Source organism: Cydia fagiglandana, chromosome 1 (assembly GCF_963556715.1).
Source record: "Cydia fagiglandana chromosome 1, ilCydFagi1.1, whole genome shotgun sequence".
NCBI lineage: Eukaryota > Metazoa > Arthropoda > Insecta > Lepidoptera > Tortricidae > Cydia > Cydia fagiglandana.
The window spans coordinates 19,646,219-19,666,999 of NC_085932.1; the positions used below are offsets into that span (position 1 = coordinate 19,646,219).

At 34.1% G+C, this 20,781-nt stretch overlaps 1 protein-coding gene and 1 long non-coding RNA gene across 2 annotated transcripts in view; both read left to right on the top strand.

The window, feature by feature from the left end:
• LOC134666064 (uncharacterized) overlaps positions 1–3,397 on the top strand; it is a 128,113-nt gene extending 124,716 nt beyond the window's left edge. The window contains exon 3 of the mRNA XM_063523180.1: positions 235–3,397. Coding sequence (XP_063379250.1) covers positions 235–384 — 150 coding nt within the window. The 3' untranslated portion in view covers positions 385–3,397. The remainder of the gene's footprint in view (positions 1–234) is intronic.
• Positions 1–20,781, top strand: part of LOC134666178 (uncharacterized) — a 163,340-nt gene that overhangs the window by 129,653 nt on the left and 12,906 nt on the right. The gene's annotated exons all lie outside the window — the stretch shown is intronic.

A 20,781-nucleotide genomic window follows, 5' to 3' on the forward strand; every position in this document is an offset into this window, starting at 1 on the left:
ATTTTCTTATGAAACGACAAAAAATTTCACTTTACATATTTCAAATATTATTTAATTTTTGGATAGCATTATATTTGCACGAGGAAAAGTAAGATTAAGATGTACCTATTCGGGTAAATCCTAAAATGCTGTGATGCAGTGATTTACCTTAGTTTCTGCACATTTCGGTTATGATAAATAAATGAAAAGAATAAAAAGACATGTTTTTTAATGAAATTTTCTTTACTTTTCCAGACTGACGCAGTATCACCTGAAGAATCATCGCCGGACAACTCGTCAGATAGCTCGTTGTTCTCGTCAATACTACCTGACAAGCTGTCTGCTGGCTCCATCTGCACGGCTGTGCTCCTCATGCTCGGTTGGAAGTTCTTAAGTAAACGATGAAATCACATACTCGCGAAACTTGCACCGCCATCTAGCGTGCAATGAGTAGTGCCAACTACTCCTGTGTCACGCTTGTTAATTTTGTATACATTTTATGTCTATCGGTTATTTTATAAATAGCCTTTTTACTATGATAGACACATAAACAGTTGTTGTATAAACTGTATTTGTATATTAAACTTACGCACTTTTTGACATGTTTTTGTACATGAATATTCTGAACTTGTTACATACTTTTTGTAGATTTGGACTAATTATTCTCCTTATGTATTGAGATTATTTATATAAAGATTGAACGGCAATGCGGGAAATATAACTAGAACTTTGAGGGAAAGTGAGGCATTCGAAAAGTGAATTTCATAATAATTAACCTACTTACTCAATATTGGTATTTTTTTATAAATTGTAGTGCAAAAATAAAACATATTTTACCAACTAAATAAATTATTCACTTGTCAATTTTACATTCCGCTTTCGGTGTTGAAGTATTTAATCCATAGTTATTATCTGAACTGAACACTTAGAAATACTTATCTCTATCTTAATTACTATTTAGAAATTTCTTCGGAAGGTGGACCACATATGTTCTATATTATACAAAAATAGATTTTATTTTAGTATGAAAATAAAGTCCGTTTTCCCAGAAATTGTTCCAAAGAGAGCAGCCTAAAAATTATCATCGATTGATCTCATTTTATTATTTTTGTAATAAAAATGTTTATTTTAGAATAGCGCTAGCGTATTTATATGTAAAGAGGGAGTGGAGAGTGCCAAGTTATGTAAAATGAAAATTTTATCAGAGAAGGTCTATTTTAATAATATTTCTTGTATAAAAGTTAATTTTAGATGATTAATATGCTCTGACATTTCTGTTAAACTCAAAACTTGAAATTAATTATTCTATGCCCAAAATTTATCGTCTGAGTAAATCATTTATTGAATTAATTTGGAGCTGTTATAATTAATCAATGGAGTGTTAAAGAAATGAAAGGGTCTTGTACGATAATTATGTAGTTTATATTCGACTTTAATTCGTAATTACCTTAGTATTATGCTAGTTTTTTATCCGTTGTATATGATGTTGTATAAAGCGTTTTGTTTTCATCAAAGTTAGAATCGTCAATTAATTTAAATTTGCATAAATCCATAAACTTTACCTAAACTGAATGTAAAAATTAGAATCTCAGTTGAACTGTCTTTTTAGTAACCAAAATGGGAACAAAACGTTTCGGGAACAAAAATTCTTTCATCAAACTCATCTTATTCATTTTAAGCAATTTCATTTTAGTAATTACAAAATGGAAGGATGTGTTCAAATGTGATATGTAATTTATTTAAGGAGATGATTAAATAAAAGAAGTTTTCCTAATGATCTCTCGAAAACTCTTATTGCTAATATTTTTTTTTGCTATTTTGTGCTAATTAATTCTTAAATAAATACAAGAATAGTTTACATTGATGTAAATATTTTGAGATGTATTAACTAGCACAAATTGCGAATTAAACCGACATTATGCGGATAAGAGTTTTGTACATAAATTAAATTGGTATGCTTATTGCTCTTTTATAAGAATAAAATTTTGTAGAGGACAAATCCTAAAATTCTATAAGCTTCTCAATGCGAATAAAATAGAAGACGCACACATTTGCCACAATATATTACTTATATTATTATCATTTATACGACTAAAATTACTGCCTTCAAATGCTATAGTTAAAATTATGATAGTAAAGCTAAGTCGTAAAACAACTTTGCTCAATTACTTAAATGGTCAGTTGTTATAAATACTTATATTACACATAAGGATGATTTCAGGAGAACTGACACGAATAGTTTAAATGAGTGAATAAATAAATTATCTATGTGTACATGAAAAAATGATTACATACAAATTGATTCTAGTACCTATAGGCAAATCGTGTATTTAGACAATTCTGTCATATAACCGCCCAAAAGCAGTGTGAATACATATAAATTATTTTCGAGACTGTCCCGGCATTGTTTTTCCTGGACTATTTCCGGTGCCATTTTAAACCAATGCTTGGTTGTCAGTATACAACATATTTCTGATGAGGTAATAAGATTTATCAGTCGATAATTTAACTTGAATTATGTAATAAGTATATTCATAAAAAAGCCCTAAAATGAGTTGAATATTAACTCGTTTGCCAATTAACAAATTCAACTGCAAAAAATCATAACAGCGAAATTTCATATCGAATGCTGTAATTTTCTGTATTGTGGTGCCAGTGTGAAAAAAATGTTAATAGACGAAAACTCCACGATAGCAAATATTTCCAGTAAATTCACAAATTTATTTTACTTATATCAATCTCAAACATTAACCAATGATGTAAAAAAGTAATGTATTTTTTTTTCTTTCGACAAACGAAAATGTATGTACCCAGTAGTTTATAAAATATTACGAGGCTCCTGTTTCACTACAAGTCGCACAGTGACATGAACATGAACGTGATTTAGGTACGTGAATCCGTGTCATGCAATCCATTCGTGCCAGCTTTCCTGAATTACCTTTACTGGTCAGTATCAGTAATGAAGGAACTAGTATATTTCTTAGTGCTTAATAGACAAATTTAATTTTACATTTAAACTTTTCAAAACTTATACACTGCCATGAATAGCAATGAAAAACAATTAACATTGCAATACACACCCGTATTGAATTTTATATAGGTACATATACTGATTATTATAATTTGGAACCAGCCACGTATTGTTTATTCCCATTAGTTTAATTAATTTAATTTAAATTGTAAATTCGAACAAAAATACTCAAATACCAAATGCGTCTTCTATATTAGTACCGGCTTACTGCTTTACACGATTAATAAATAACATAAACGAAACTGTAAGCAATATAATTGTAATTATTCGTAGATTTAAGCTTAGCAAGGGAATATCCCACTACCAAGTCTTTACTTATTAAGTTGTTAATGCGTCTGTGCTCATGTTTCAATGAGTTTCGATTACTATTCAGTAGCCATTAAGGCTGATTTAAGGCCTGTGCACACCGGCTGCGTGTGCGTGACGTGCACGTGCGCGTGCCGCGTTGTAGTATACAGATCCTTATGAGAGACTGCACACCGCTTGCGTGACGTGTGCGTGTGCGGCTCCAACATTTTAGCGCACGCACACGCGCACGTCACGCACACGCAAGCCGGTGTGGCTCGGCCTTTAGACGGAGCGTGAACTCGCATGCGATTTTAGTTACATTGCGGACTTGGTTACGTCCAATTCAACTGACCAATCAAAACCGGCAATGTAATGAAACTCGCATTCGAGTTCTCGCATCGTCTAAATGAGCACTTATAAATCAAATCTGTTACTGTCTTCGCATAACTAGATAATTAACGAATATTGGTCTAGAGTTTAAAATGGCTATTTTGTATATTATTCAGCGACTGTACAGGGACCGCCATGGTAGTCTGATAAAAGTGATAAATTATAGCATCAAAAGATAACTACAGCTTGGCAAAAAAGAGTAGATTAATAAGTGGCAACACTGTAGTGTCGTCCCTTTCAACTAGGGTTTGCAATCCGGATCCGAAATGTATGAAATTATTCGGATCTGGATCTGGATCCGCGGATCTTCCCATACATTTCGGATCCGTCGTGCAAACCCTACTTTCAACCCAATTTATATAAGAAAACGAGACGATACTACTGTGTTGCCATTTTTTAATTTCTACTTTTTTTCCAAGCTGTACATAGCCATACGGACTTGGATTGAAGGGATCGAGTAAAAAGTAATTTTTTTGGGAAAGAGTGATTTCTATGTATAAAAATCTGTATATTTTACCCGACTGTGACAACGGAAGGGGTTGAGTTTTAGGCATAATTTTAAGAATTTAGTGAATAACGCGGCTTATTTTAAGTATTTAGTTTATGTTCTGATAAGTCATACCAATTGACTTGCACGTAAGTTTTATATAGCGTATTATTTTAAAATTTACTGCCTTTTATGCCTGTTCTCAATATTTTTTTATTTAAAAATATAATTTTTATGATAAATATTGCATTTTAATCACAAATCCTTTCTGCACTATAGGTGTGAAACTTTATTGTCCGGTAAACATATATTTTGCTTAATATTCCACAAAGGTACCTGTTCCCTTCAACCAAAGGCTTGAGTTTATAACTCAAAACTTAAATTTAACTGAGATACATCAACTTTAACTGACCGTTTGAGCACATACACCTAACTTAGATGGATGGTACTTAAACCGCACAAGAAAACTTGCGCTCAACGGCAACTTTAACTTAAGGTAAGTTTCTTAGACGACGGCAAAATGGATCCAAGTTTCCAGAGACCGATTTAGTCTTCAATTGGTTCCTGAAGAAGTGCATTAGGCGGATGTGAAAAGATAACGATAGTTTGGGTAAGTTGTTATGACACTATTAGAAAAGTTTGAAAAGAGTTACGGAAACAACATTTTTAAGTGTAAAGGGGCCCACAGATTATCAGGCTAATCCAGGCCTGTTAATGTCAGTTAAACGCAAAATTTGACAGCTCCGAACAACTGACAGGCTGATATCGTCCGGCGAACTGATAATCAGTGAGCCCCTTAAGGATAAAGACAAACTATTTTTTAAATGAGTGCAGTTACGCCTGCTAAACCTAATATTTAACCATGATTAAAGTTACGGAGTACTGCTATCATCTTTAGGCTAGAGCCCCTAGTTTGCCCCTGTAACCTTTAAGTATAAGGAGACTGCCTCCTTGTGTGACTGCCGCTTGTACAATGTGCTGTGCTCTGAAGAGTTGGTTTACGTGATGCGAACGTTCATCCTCACAACCTAGAACCTTGCTAAGCGATAAAGCTCTTTAACAATGATTAAAAAAATTAACCTAGAACCTAAATGGTCACACACAGTGCGGTTTAAGACGCATTTCCTCTTGCGGACGTTCCGGCTGTAGAATGAGGTCCCTGCCGAAGTTTTCTCAATGGACTACAGTATGGGGTCCTTAAAAAAGGAGTGAACTGGTTTTTAAAGGTCCGGCAACGCACATATAGCACCCCTGGAGTTGCAGGTATTCACAGACTATGGTGACTGTCTACTATCAGGCGGGACGTATGCTTTTTTCCCGGCGCGGTGGTATAAAAAGTTGTTAATTAATCATATACCAAAGTAAAGACCAATATCACTTTTTGTTGGACTAAATATAGCCGTCACTATGACGACAGCGACACGCGCAAATCTAGACACAGGTCTACATATTGCATGTTACATTAAGCACTAACAGAAGTACATATTGCTGAATTGAGCCACGCTGTGTGAGAACTACCGTGTAAGTATACACTGACATGTACTCGTATACGTCACAAGGAACGTGATGAATGGTGTGAACATCTAATCTAAAATTTACAATATAAAAAAGACCTCATGAAAACCATCTAAAAAACACGGCTAAATCTTAAACCAAATTTATGCACACTCACAATTAATTACACAATAGATACCCTTGTTTTCTATACAACATTATAAATGCCGTTGAGGCAAACACTATGCCTTTGCAGTACAGTACTTTTTATTTCGGTCCGCATGCATGAATAATATGGTATGCTAGAGGGTTAGTAAATAGAAACGGGGTATGTTTAATCTCTGGAATCGGAAACTAATCGACACGTTTAGGGGTAATTAAGCGGAGCCCTGCTGATTTAGCTTTTATGCCATAAAATTCCCACAAACTTTACGAAGAACATTCGCATCCCTAATAGTATTTTTAAATAATTCAATGTTTGAGTATAGTTTAACACTTGCATACAATTTTATAAGTATTATCGTCGAAAATATTTTGTTGAATTCTGATTGTGTATAAGTATACCAGTGAAAGAAAAACAGTAGGTATTTTTTCACGTTAAACCTTTAGTAACTTATAGTGTAAGAGCTCGCTACGGAGCTGCCAGGCGCCCGAATTAATTAATAATGATAGTATGGCACACTAACTAGAGGGATTTCGTTGCTCTATATATTGCAAACCTATTTCCGTAGCTAGCTCTCGGTCTATTAGACCTCCTTGGGCTCCGATGTAGAAACTAACGGCCCGATTCGAACTTAAAGATACGTCAAATATTACGTCTAGATACGATATGGATTAGATATGTTTTGTTTTTGTTTCAAGAAACGTCACTTTTGACTCTGACATATCTAATATAATACCTACTTAACTAATCAATTAACTAAGCAGACATTTATTCTACGTGAGAAATACCAAATACAATATACGCAATATACCTATTCGACATCTAATTTGAAACTTTGTTACTTACTTACTCATCTTATTAAAGCAACTCTAGGTCTGAGTTATCAATCAGTATTATAAATGAAAAAAAAAATCGTTTTCATTTCTACATATAAAGACAGATTTGCATAATAATTTTACCCGTCGCATATGTGGTAACAAAGAATCCCTCACGCTGACTGGCACCCATCAAAAATCCAATCCGACCGATCAAAATTGCGAAGACCGATCGCCACAGTGTCACAACCCAACAAATCAACGCTTTTGCATACGATTGAAAAATCGAATACCATGCACTATTAGGCAGCGTATCGAAAAAATAAACAAATTCTATTTGAAAGTCAAATTTGACTGCCAACTATGGTATTTGCATATAGACAAGGTGGCAATCATCGATCACTGATGATTTCAATATTTTAGGGTTATTTACGTGTGATTTAAAATGGCGGACTGTTGTGGGGATTCACACGCATTTTTTCTGCTATTTACATGTTTATAACAAGAGTTCGGTGGTGACAAAAATAGTTTTATTATTATAACATTAACACCGTGAGATAAGGTGTATATCATCAAAAGATCATTAAAAATTATTCATTATATATTAAATACAATATTTAGCAGATTTTATTGCAGTGTATATGTATAGAATGTAATTTTCATTCATTTCTCATCAGCTGATAACAACTTTGATCAATAAGTACATGCCCGTAACTGTTACAATATACGATAACGTCAATACTAAATACACCCTTTCATCGCTAATGTATCCTCAATCGAGAGTCACATGTGCGCTGGCCACCGCATCAATTTGTCGCCATTTGTGCATTGACATAGCCTTAGAAATTACGTAATTGGAGTTATGTCACTTTACCGGCCGGAGTATTGAATTAGAAGCACTAATTTGAAATATTGACGGTGAATTGAGTCTATGTTTAGGTTTAGGGGACACTTTGGTGATGGATTTGTCCTGAAGGCTGAATAATTTACACTCATTCCTCATTCATAAAGGGCACATTTAAGTACAGGTAATTCTTGTTATAAAGTAAGTAAGTAAATATTCTTTATTGCACCTATAATTATACATTTTACATACATGTAAAACTAAAAAGAAATTAAATAGTTTCAATAGTAATGTGTGTACAATTGTGCATGTAATCATTGATTAAAAAGTGATAACTGATAAGCAAAAAATAATAATTGTATGTCTTCAATTCAGGTATTAGTCTATTTTTAGAAAAGGCAGGTTTTAGCCAACGCCTCGTTAAATATTCAAAAGACTGCAACCCTTCTAAAAGAAACCCCATCAAACATATCAAGTCACCCAGATCGCAAAAAGTAAAAACCGCACAACTCCTAAAACGCAAAAAACAGTCTCGACGCGTTATTAACGAATTTCTGCGACGAAATCCTCTTTTCATTTCCACCTTGCGTCAATAAAAGCTAAAAAAAAATATTTACGCATCGTAAAAACCACAATGGTGTTTTATTTGCTTGCGTTATGTTCTGGGGGCTCCGTATGCAAAATTGGTGCGAAATTGAAAAACAAATTTGTTACATATTGCTTTTTTGATTTGGGGAGTTGGCTTGTGTCGGATTGTCGGTGGGTTATTCTGTCATATCAAAATGTAAGATTTGTATGAAAAATTATTACATCACATATCAAATGTGCCATTCCACTTAACTAACTTAACTAATGATGAAGTGAACTTATGTTTATATACAACAGTTATTCGGTATCTCAGTTATTTAATTATTTATATGATACGTGTATAATATTCTAGCCAAGATTTGTAGGTACCAACAGGAATATTTATTTACTTAATAATACCTTTTTACTGGTAATTAAGACACAAATTAACACAGCATACTAATAAGTAAGTTTAATAAATAATTATATTACTTAAGCCTTAAGGATAAGGTCAACTTTAGCTTCATAATTTTTTTTTTGTAGTAAATTAAAGCCAAGGAAAAATGAGTAAGCTTATTTATTTCTCTATGATAAAGCTTGTATCAGAATTGCCCTCCTGAAAGTCGAAAGGGGTTGTGACATACATGCGCGACTCGTATTACATCGGCATGCATTATGCCGAACATAAAAACATGCACATGACGGTTACTTTACCATGCCATTATACGATCATTTTTATACTTATCATACTTTATTATTATGGCTATACTATATACTGTGCTGGTAATGTAAAATCAAATATTAATTACATTAAATTTTGAACACTATAAGTTAAGCCATTCGTACAAATTCTTACTTTGAGACATACGGCTCGATTCGGGAAATGAATAAGAGATGCACTAGACATGAAATAGTAAAGATATGTGACGTTCCACGGCAAAAAGTACCTTATGGCGGCTGGCGCCGCGATTCTGGAAATTAATTAGAGATTCACTAGATATGAAATAGTAAAGTTATGTGACGTTCCACGACAAAAGGTACCTTATGGCGGCTGGCGCTTACGTCGCATAGCTCCGCAATAATATTGGAGCGACGTTAATAATCGTAAGCGCCAATCGCCATAATGTACCTTTATCCGTGGGACGTCACATATCTTTACTATATCGTATCTAGTTAATCTCTAATTCACTTTCCGAATCGCGCCGATAATATACAAGTCAGTAATAAGCGTTAAGATAAATGTATTACATCCCCTGAGATTTTTTAAGAGTTTATCTTAAAGAACCTGAAATAAGTATATAATTTATGATAATTATTGTATTACATTTGTATTTTATAAGCCACGGAGTGATTTGATAATATTGGTCCTTTATTGTGGTAATCCTTATTAAATATCATCGTGACAGTGCAGTGGTGGTAATGAATATTTTCAATCTTATGTAGATACTTTAAAAAATAAATCAGATGAATAGAAGAATTGGTTGCACTCGCTTTGCAACCAAGTTGGTAAACAGGACTGAGGCTCGTTTAATATATAAAAAATAATAATAATAATAAACACTGCACAAGTATGTATAGGTAGGTATTAACTACTTAATTGTTCCATCATCGATAAGTGGTACCATAACGCAGTCTGCAGAATCAATCATGACGCGTACGCCTCCTAATATCACTTAAACGCGCCCTCTCTAAATGGAAGCCTTAACCATGACGTCCATAGAATAGGCGGATTCTATAATTCGCAGAAAGTACGCCAAAATGCACATTCTTACCTACATACATTATTTTGCATTTATAAGTACAACTTTCATCGACACAAAAACAAAAAAAGCGGCCAAGTGCGAGTCGGACTCGCCCATGAAGGGTTCCGTAGCAGCAAGTAACATAATAAATTGCCGTTTACGGTTTATGACGATTAAAAAAAACTACTTACTAGATCTCGTTCAAACCAATTTTCGGTGGAAGTTTGCATGGTAATGTATATCATATATTTTTTTCAGTTTTATCATTCTCTTATTTTAGAAGTTACAGGAGGGGACACATTTTACCACTTTGGAAGTTTCTCCCGCGCAAACTATTCAGTTTAGAAAAAAAATATATATTAGAAACCTCAATATCATTTTTGAATACCTATCCATAGATACCCCACACGTCTGGGTTTGATGAAAAAAAAATTTTAAGTTTCATTTTTAAGTATGGGGGACCCTCAAAATTTATTGTTTTTCTTCTCTTTTTGTGTGAAAATCTTAATGCGGTTCACATAATACATCTACTTACCAAGTTTTGACAGTATAGTTCTTACAGTTTCGGAAAAAAGTGGCTGTAACATACGGACGGACAGACAGACACACAGACATGACGAATCTAAAAGGGTTCCGATTTTTGCCATTTGGCTACGGAACTAAAAAGGTAACGATGCAAACAAAAAATACCCGGAGTAAATTTGTATATGAATATGACCTATGCAATATTTGGACTAGGGACAGTAGGAACATAAATTAGCAGGAGCAAATATATCAGCGACAATCAAAGTGTGATCAATTTATAGATATTTATAACCAACGTTAATGTTATTAAATAGTTCTTTGCGAACATCGTGTTAGGTATTTTAACCCACCCATCCAAGTTCCCCTTAACTCGTTTTAAAATTTAGTACCTACATAAAGCTTCCCTTCTTAAAAAGTATTACAGGTTCCTGAAAACTTTTTTCTTTTGCATAAAAGTTTGTAACCAAATTCCGTGGCCTGGCACGGAATTACCTGGTTGTTTTCTTCAAGATCTCTAGGAAGTGCTCAAGTAAGCTAGCAGTAGGAATAAATCAATTTAATTACCTTGCCGTATGTGGAATTTCCATTATATTCTGTACTCTCTACAGAAGGTAATAATCTGTGACGTGTAAAATCATCCCTTGATTGTGACCGCTACTGGACATTCAATATCCATGCAAATGCATCGGTCAGGTGCCGTGTTATGACTGTTTTACATACATCCATACACTCATAATTAATAAAGATGGGGAAAGGGTGGCTTTTATTATTAAAAAAAAAAGTATCGAATGGTTGAGCATTTGTTTGTAATATTTGACATATTGGTAGGCACTCATTATGTCGACAGTCGACGTCAAAAAGTTTGTACCTACATTTCGATCACCTCTTAGATTTTTGTAAAAATTGGTATGCTGGTAAAGTAGGTACATGAAGCTGAACAACTTCCACCATATTTCCCAAAATGTCCCAGAAAGTTTCTATGAAACATTCCTTTTTGTTAAGTAGATACCAAATGTGTAAGGAAATCTGGTAACAAAAAAGGAATGTTTCATAGAAACTTTCTGGGACATTTTGGGAAATATGGTGGAAGTGGCTTAGCCTCATATACTTTACCAGCATACCAATTTTATAGAAATCTAAGAGGTGGTCGAAATGTTCAAACTTTTTGAGAAATGCTGTTTTCGCCTTATAACGCCAAATTGCCAAAAGAGTAAGGTGCCAAAGTGTATACATATCTTTGACGTCGACTGTACAACCATCTCGTACATTCACAATAGTAGTTAAGTATTACCGTATTTTGAGACCTTTATCACTCTCGCAGCTGAGACGTATTTATTGCATCCTAATTCAAATAATTTCCGTCAAGAACATATTGAAATAAGTATCACCATCCTTAGTATAGACTTCAGACGAGACGTTAGAATAGAGTCAAGCCTTATTTAGAGGTCTAAAAAGACTAAGGCTCTTTCATCACTTCCGTCAAACGGTTAGTGCTGCTTAGTTTGACAAATACTTATACGGTCAAAATAAATTTACCCGTTCTTCTTCGCCAGTGAAGGAAATATATTTTTTACTAAAGATAAGTAACTTGGTAGGTAAAATAACGGCCAAGGTGACCTATTATAATTAAGAACAAATGTTGACTTTAATCGACATTGACAGAAGAACAGGTCCTTATTTGAAATTTAGGAACTTATTCTGCCCTGCTTTGCTAAAAGAAGAGTTCTCACCACAACTCACCTTTATATACCCTAATAACGAAATTGAAATCTCATTAAACGCTTCCCACACGCGATGACTAAGCAGAAAGTTATTAAAATGACGCCACGTGTCGTAAAATTAGCCTTTTGTGATTTACAAAACTGTGTGAACGCACCTTGGTTATCAATGAGCGCTTATAGCTAATGCCGATTTCACACCGTCATTGGAAAAGAGTAAGTATGTATTATATTATAAGTTCACAGATATTTTAGTAACAGAAATTTTCTAACAATGTTGTTTTACTACTCTGTGAGACAAAATTTCAAGCAAAAACATGTGAACCGCACTGATTAATTCTATTGTTCAATTTACCACATTATTTTTTTAAGGGACGACCAAGAAATCTATTACTTAACCATTTGGCTATGATGGAAAGCTTACAATTAAATTTTGACCGTCAAAAATAAGGGGCCTTTTCTAAAATAAAAAATATATTTCAACATAGAAAATGGAAATACCTTAAGTACTAAAAATGTCTATCCAAGAGTGGATACGAGAGGCCCTTACTCCCTCGATCTCTGCGGGGTGTCGCCATTCTGTTCCGGGCTCCGGGTATTGTGAAACTGGGATCATATTCACAATTTCATACCACGTAATATGTGGGGTCGAAGAATGCTCTTTTTAGACTGATATTAAAATTTTAAAGATTATTGGCTTAATTAAATCAGTTGGAAGTAAGGGTGTAATGGTGCAAGCTTTTTAATTACATGGGATAGTTATATATCAGCCAAACTTATAGTTCACATTACCAAGCACATTGTCATACTGTATAAAACTTTATATTGTTTGATAAACTTAGTGATATCGCTTGTGTACGAGTAATACTATAAAAGTGTTTTAGTTTTTGTTTTATACCCACGTTAATATACACATATAGGTAAGTAGGTAGGTATTAATATAAGCTACAATACAAGTAAATACAAGTTCACGGTTAACTCCACAATGCTGTTATAAAACAAACAATTTCCTCACATATACTCACAATATGCTTACAATTTAAATAAAAACCAGCACGTAAACGTACGTAAATAAAAAACATAATCAAACTCCTTGATGACGGTATTTAAGGTCATTTCCGAACCAACGCTTTGCTTTTTTACCAAGACACGTGTCATACGCGTGTCAAAAACGACGATATTTTGAAAATAATAACCATTTTACTTAGAACTCCCAGCGCATTAACACCATAAACCAGGGAAGACAAAGATATAATGGTCATGAAAGGGGTGATTATTCCAACCGTTTGCATTTGAAATTCATTCCCACATTTCCAATTCAGTGGTGTTAATCCAATGTAAATTCTAACTGTATAAAAATAAGAACTTTGAGGCCGCAAATACAAATTTCTTAGTGTTTTAAACGTTTGAAAGAAAAGTGATTGGTCCGGCATCGAATAATGTAGTGGGATGATTTCTGTGTAATCTGTCTTACATTGTGTTTGTGGGCACGTGCCCATTGTTGGGCATTGGGTGTTGATTACTGAAACCACTGATTAAAGAGTAATTTGCTGAATAAGTTATGGTTGGTGACGCCTCATCGTTGTTGTGAGCTCAGTAAGTAAACATAACAGCCTCATTAGCCTACGTGATTAAGAATGAAATTTACTAATCAAAGGAGAAGTACTATTATGCCGAAATTCCTAATAATAACAACGCCAAGGATATTCTCTTTCAATTAAAAAAACACAGACACTATTCGCTTTGTCATCGGATATCAATTTCTGCCATTGCAGTATTTGCAGCATAATTTCAAAACCTGCGAAATTCATAATCAATGCAACGATACCAGACGTGTTAAAAATAAAATGACGTGTCCAGAAATGTCATCACCAATTTTGCTTGAGATATATCCTTGGTTCTTACTACACACTCCTCTTCCAACATAGTACAGATCCAAAGGATGGATTTGAAGCTCTTTTTAAATTGGTGGCACATATTAATGGTGTAGGGTGGAGCGAGACGAAATTTAATCTAGGTACTCGCAAAAAGTATATTGAATGGAAAGGGACAAAAACCAAAGTGATAAATGGATGACTTTAGTGCATGGTGTCTGTAGCTAATCTTGAAACTTAAGACATCTGGTTATGTAAGACATTGTTTTTTTTCTTTTTTTACTACTCATCTACTTATCGGACCGTTGTTGACTAGGTATATGTAGGTAAAGTAATATCACATAGTAGGTACGATAATAAACTGTATACTTACCTACATAAGAAGTGTTATGTACGAATTTTAGTTTATTTATTACGGTATTATAGCCTTAAAATGATTAAAAAATTTAACATTATTCCGTTTCAGGGATTTTCAGATGCCTTTCTGACCAGTTAGCCGGCTCTCTATTCTCATATGTATAGGTACTATAAATCACCGTAGGTTTATGGGTACACAATACTAACCCGTTCACACCTCTAGTGGGCGATCACCCTTACACCCGATGCGGGAAATGATTAATGACCTAAAATGTCAATTCCCAACTATGACACCACGATCCTTCAAGCGGAAACTGATAATGATAAGACTGATTTTATTTAGTTTGTACTTCAGTTTTAGAACGTTACAACTTTGACAAGATAAAGAATAAACGAAGATATATTTAATTGTAGTATGTAGTTTGTAATAGGTAGTAGAATAGAACAACAAGAACAACAACAACAACAAGAGCATAAAGTAACCCATTTTATACTAGACACAAATTAACAGTCATAATATAAAATCACCAAATCACCATTCAAGTGACAACCCAAGGCAATGTGATACCTACTTACTCAAAGTGCAACTTTGCAGTTTCTTCTTAATATTGGAAAATGTTAGCCGCACATTTTTTTCCTTTGAGGGATTACAGGGGTGTCGCAATAATACTTATTACGAAAGCATTAGTATTACTTATGCAGTGCTTCGGAATATTAGGGGTGTTATTAATTTTCTCGCTTCAGCTTCAAAGGGAATGTGATAAAACTATAGGGTGGTTAAGATGCGGATTATTACACTTTTCCTATTATTAATGAATAGATATAACACAAGTACCTAATTAAAGCTATTTTTGCGTAGATAGTCTTGAAAATTACTTATTATTTTTTCTTTTATTTTAACGGTACACATGACACCTAAAATAGTGCGGATTCTAGGTCATTGTATAATTGTAATCACAACGCCTGCACATACTTGAGCACAAATTGTTCGGTGTTCTTTTCTATTTTGTTTTATACTTCTATAATTATTATATTGTACAAAAATATTTACTACGTTATATGGAAACTTTCGAAGTACACAACCGAAAATATATTATAAATTTATATTTAACCAATTATCTGACAAAACACCAAGGCGTGTACCCATCCATCATAAGTCTATTACACCGCTCGGGACGTCGCACACTGGAACCCGCCCATACATTGCTGTGCTCAAAACTACAAAAAGTAAAATTAAGCAAAAAAAGTACCATTCTGCATTCGTAATGTCAAGTAGTGCTTATAATAATTATTATTTACATTATATTTGTATAAAAAAAATATTCCTATGATAAAGGTACATATTCATCGATAAACATATCGACAGCTTCCGGGTGAAATATTTTTGTATTCATAATTGGCAGAGGTCGTATGCTGGTGATGAGGGGATCAGAGGAAACCAAGAGCCTATTAAAAACATCCGTCATGTTGTCGATTCTGGAAGTTTTACGACTAAATCTCTCTCGATAGTTTTTAAAATCCTTATTCCTCGCTTAAATTTATAAAGGTCTTCAAATTTGTTTTTCATTGTTTTGTATTTACTTTTAAATATCGTGTTGCACAATTCTCGTCGTTGAAGTAAAATTGAATCGCTTTTCTCATCTGAAACCGTCGAAATGAATAGAAGTAACCTTAGGGTAAAATATTACGCACTAAATCATTGTTTTAGTGCGAAAAAGTTACATTTTCGCTACAGTAAAAACGCCTGATCAAATAGTCAGAGCAAAAAATTTCGTCCGTTTTCGAAAAATGGACAACATCTTTTGCTTTCGAATAAAGAATAATAATAACGACCACTTTTTTAGCTATCGTGCCTAAAAAGTATCAAAAGATGTTTTCCATTATAGGAATTATGACCATTTTTATTAAATTACAATATAAGTTATTATTGTCCAAATATCACAAACACAAAAGTGTTTTTAGAATATAAAATACGTAAAACGTAATCAACATACCTTGCTCAAGATGAGACATTGCGGATTTTGAGTTATTATTCCTGCTATAGCTTGAAACAAGTTTATTTAATAATCGATGCTAATTACCACTGAACGTGATATATGAAATCTTAGACCTTTGACATAATGCAACTACGTAATGACAACTGATAATGAAGGTATTTTGCTGCAATGAGGTACAATACTTCCCTGGTCATACATATATTTCAATTTCAGTACAAAATACCCATAATTGCTAAGTTGAGTTTTAAACACAGCAATGTATGGGCGGGTTCCAGTGTGCGTCGGTTCGATCCCCGCACGTGACCATTGTTTGTGGAACCCAAATTACGGGTTTAGTTCAGTTGGGTGCGTTAAAGCAAACCGAAAATTAGGAGTACTTTAGTGCTCTTAGTAGATGCTTTAGGAAATGTTTAGGTATTCTTTTAATTGGATTTTTGGGGAAAAAATAGGGACGATTATGTTCTATTAATCGATAAATTGTATCGATTTGACATGTTTCTAGATCAGAAGTTTTCAAAGTGTGGTTTGCGAACTCCGAGGAGTTCGCAAGCTATTGTAAAGGGGTTCGCATTGACAAGTAGGTAACCTATAAGCAATAAGATAATTTAATATAGAGGCGCATTGTCAAAGTAAATTATGTAGCCACAGCAGGCGTGTCTCACTCCGCGATTTCGTCGCTTTGCTACAGGTAGCTAAAAGTACATTCGTTCGGCCTCAATTTTGGGGAAAGCCATAAGCCACGCGTGGCGCTGTCGCCACCTAGCGGCCATATCTGTGCTGATCGTAACAGACGCGTTTTGTTAGAGAGTGAGTCCTCAGTACTTAGTACTATTATTTATTCTGTGGCCACAGGAAATTTACTGCCATCTTTCGACAGCACATTAAAACTGTTAGAACGCCATTTGACTTTGATCCTTATTCTTTCACTGATATGTGTTAATTTGTTAAATATTGAAATTAACGCCATCTACTCGACAGTAAGCCAATGATATGGTGCAATCTTTTCGAGCGATGGCTCATAACCTTTGGACTACTGTCGAGTTGATGGCCTCCGAGACTTTACTTGATTTTTATATTCATTCCTAATTATTATCAGTTTTAGTAAATATGATTATTGTTTTTCAGTAGACTAGGTACATAAATTATATACCTTCAGTTCAGGGGTCTCCAAACCCCGGCCCGCGACGCGTTCCAATCCGGCCCACCGACACCCAAAGCGTCCGGCCCACGGGAGCCAGGCTCCAGGGGTTCAGCCCTAACAGCAGCAACCAGAGGGGCTACCGCGAAAACCAAAATTTGCAAATTGCGGGGATTTTTCTCTGACTAATTACGCCGTCATTGGGGTAAATGAGAAAGATCCCCGCAATTTGCGAACTTCGATTTTCGCGGTTATAGCCCAGATATTGGAATGCACCTATTACAAACAACTTTCTTAAATTTTATTTATATAGATTTTGAACTTTTAAGATATTGCTCTAACAGCGTGTCAACCTGACACAAAATGAAAGCGCATTGCACAAGCTTATCCGGACAATCACCATTGCCTTATGAGCGGCCGGTAATCCGCTAATACCGCGGCGCCACAAAGTACACGCGCCAAGTGTCGAATGTTCATCATAACGAGTGGATAGTGCGTCTGTTATTAATTTTGTGCGTTAATGGCTCTTTTTGCACACGCGGATTACATGTTTTTTTAAAAATATTAATACACAAATTAAATAAGCCCCACGGTAAGCTCAAGAAAGCTTCTGTTGTGGGTACTCGGACAACAATATATATATTACTTAAACTAGCTGTTGCCCGCGACTTCGTCCGCGTGGAATCTTATCTTCAACATTTTACATCTTTAGTACCTATAATTTTCATATCCAAGCAATGTTGAAATTAAGTACTTTTCTTTTTTAGCAAGTTGTATGAAGTTTTAAGTGAAGTGAATTTTGATGTTGGTTGCTGAAATTACTTTTCTTGTATTCTCATAATAGGTACCTATGCCCTTATACAAAGATTCAAGTTCCGCACTCACAAAATATCTGATCTCCATACAAACTTTCAACCCCTTTCTTACGACCTAGGGGAATGATTTTCAAAAATGCTTGAATTAGTTTTCATGTTTTTTAATTTAATACCTTTTTTTGCAAAAAGTTCAAGTTCCTAGCTTAAAATTAAATTTACACCCCAAGACGAACTTTCATCCCCTTTTTAACCCCCCCCCTTTTTGTAATCGGCTATTATGTCTTTCTAAGAAGTTTCAAAGCATTTGTAATGGATTAAAATTTTCAACCCCTTTTTAACCCTGTTAGGGGATGAATTTTACAAAATCATTTTTTTTGTAATCGGCTATTATGCCTTTCTAAGAAGTTTCAAAGCATTTGTAATGGATTAAAATTTTCAACCCCTTTTTAACCCTGTTAGGGGAAGAATTTTACAAAACGCTGAAATTACTTTTCCTGTCTTCTAATAATATCCCTAAATACAAATAATCAAGTCTACCACTCGAAAAAATTTTTGATATCAATACAAATTTTCAACCCCTTTTTCACCACCTTAGGGGATGAATTTTCAAAAACGCTGAAATTAGTTTTCTTGTATATTAATAATATATCTTTTTAAAAAGTTTCAAATTCCTAGCTAAAAAGAAAACTTTAACCCCATACAAACTTTCATCCCCTTTTTAACCCTCCCCCCTTTTTGTAATCGGCTATTATGTATTTCTAAGAAGTTTCAAAGCATTTGTAATGGATTAAAATTTTCAACCCCTTTTTAACCCTGTTAGGGGATGAATTTTACAAAACGCTGAAATTACTTTTTCTGTCTTTTAATAATATCCCTAAATACAAATAATCAAGTCTAACACTCGAAAAAATTTCTGATATCCATACTAACTTTCAACCCCTTTTTCACCACCTTAGGGGATGAATTTTCAAAAACGCGGAAATTAGTTTTCTTATATTTTAATTTAAAACGTTATTACAAAGTTTCAAGCTCATTGCTTAAAATAAAATTTGCACCCGCAGACGAACTTTCATCCCCTTTTTAATCCCCTTAGGAGTTTAATTTCCAAAAACGTTGCAATTAGTTTTTTTTGTAATCGGCTATTATGTCTTTCTAAGAAGTTTCAAAGCATTTGTAATGGATTAAAATTTTCAACCCCTTTTTAACCCTGTTAGGGGATGAATTTTACAAAACGCAGAAATTACTTTTCCTGTCTTCTAATAATATCCCTAAATACAAAGATTCAAGTCCACCACTCGAAAAATTTTTTGATATCCATAAAAACTTTTAACCCCTTTTTCACCACCTTAGGGGATGAATTTTCAAAAACGCTGAAATCAGTTTTCTTGTATTTAAATAATATATCTTTTTACAAAGTTTTAAGTTCCTAGCTTCAAATAAAAGTTGCACCTGAAGACGAACTTTAATCCCCATTTTAATCCCCTTAGGGGTTGAATTTCCAAGAACGTTGCAATTACTTTTTTTTGTAATCGGCTATTATGCCTTTCTAAGAATTTTCAAAGCATTTGTAATGGATTCAAACTTTGAAACCCATTTTAACCCTGTTAGGGGATGAATTTTACAAAACGCTGAAATTACTTTTATTGTCTTCTAATAATATCCCCAAATACAAAGATTCATGTCCCGCGCTCGAAAATATTTTTGATATCCATACAAACTTTCAACCCCTTTTTCACCACCTTGGGGGATGAATTTTCTAAAACGCTGAAATTAGTTTTCTTGTATTTGAATTTGATACTTTTTTACAAAGTTTCAAGTTCCTAGCTTAAAATAAAATTTGCACCCGAAGACGAACTTTCATCCCCTTTTTAACCCCCCTAGGGGTTGAATTTCCAAAAACGTTGCAATCATTTTTTTTGTAATCGGCTATTATGCCTTTCTAAGAAGTTTCAAAGCATTTGTAATGGATTAAAATTTTCAACCCCTTTTTAACCCTGTTAGGGGAAGAATTTTACAAAACGCTGAAATTACTTTTCCTGTCTTCTAATAATATCCCTAAATACAAATAATCAAGTCTACCACTCGAAAAAATTTTTGATATCAATACAAACTTTCAACCCCTTTTTCACCACCTTAGGGGATGAATTTTCAAAAACGCTGAAATTAGTTTTCTTGTATATTAATAATATATCTTTTTAAAAAGTTTCAAATTCCTAGCTAAAAAGAAAACTTTAACCCCATACAAACTTTCATCCCCTTTTTAACCCCCTTAGGGGTTGAATTTCTCAAAATCGCTTCTTATCTCTTGTACACTTTATAAGTGCAATCTGGTGTGCAAATTTCAACTTTCTGGCTTTTGTAGTTTCGGCTCTGCGTTGATGAATCAGTCAGTCAGTCAGTCAGTCAGGACACTTGCATTTATATATATAGAAAGATAGATAGATAAAAAGAAAACAACCATGACTCAGGAACAAATATCTGTGCCATCACACAAAAATTCCCTTACCGGGATTCGAACCCGAGACCATCGGCTTCACAGGCAGGGTCACTAGGCCAC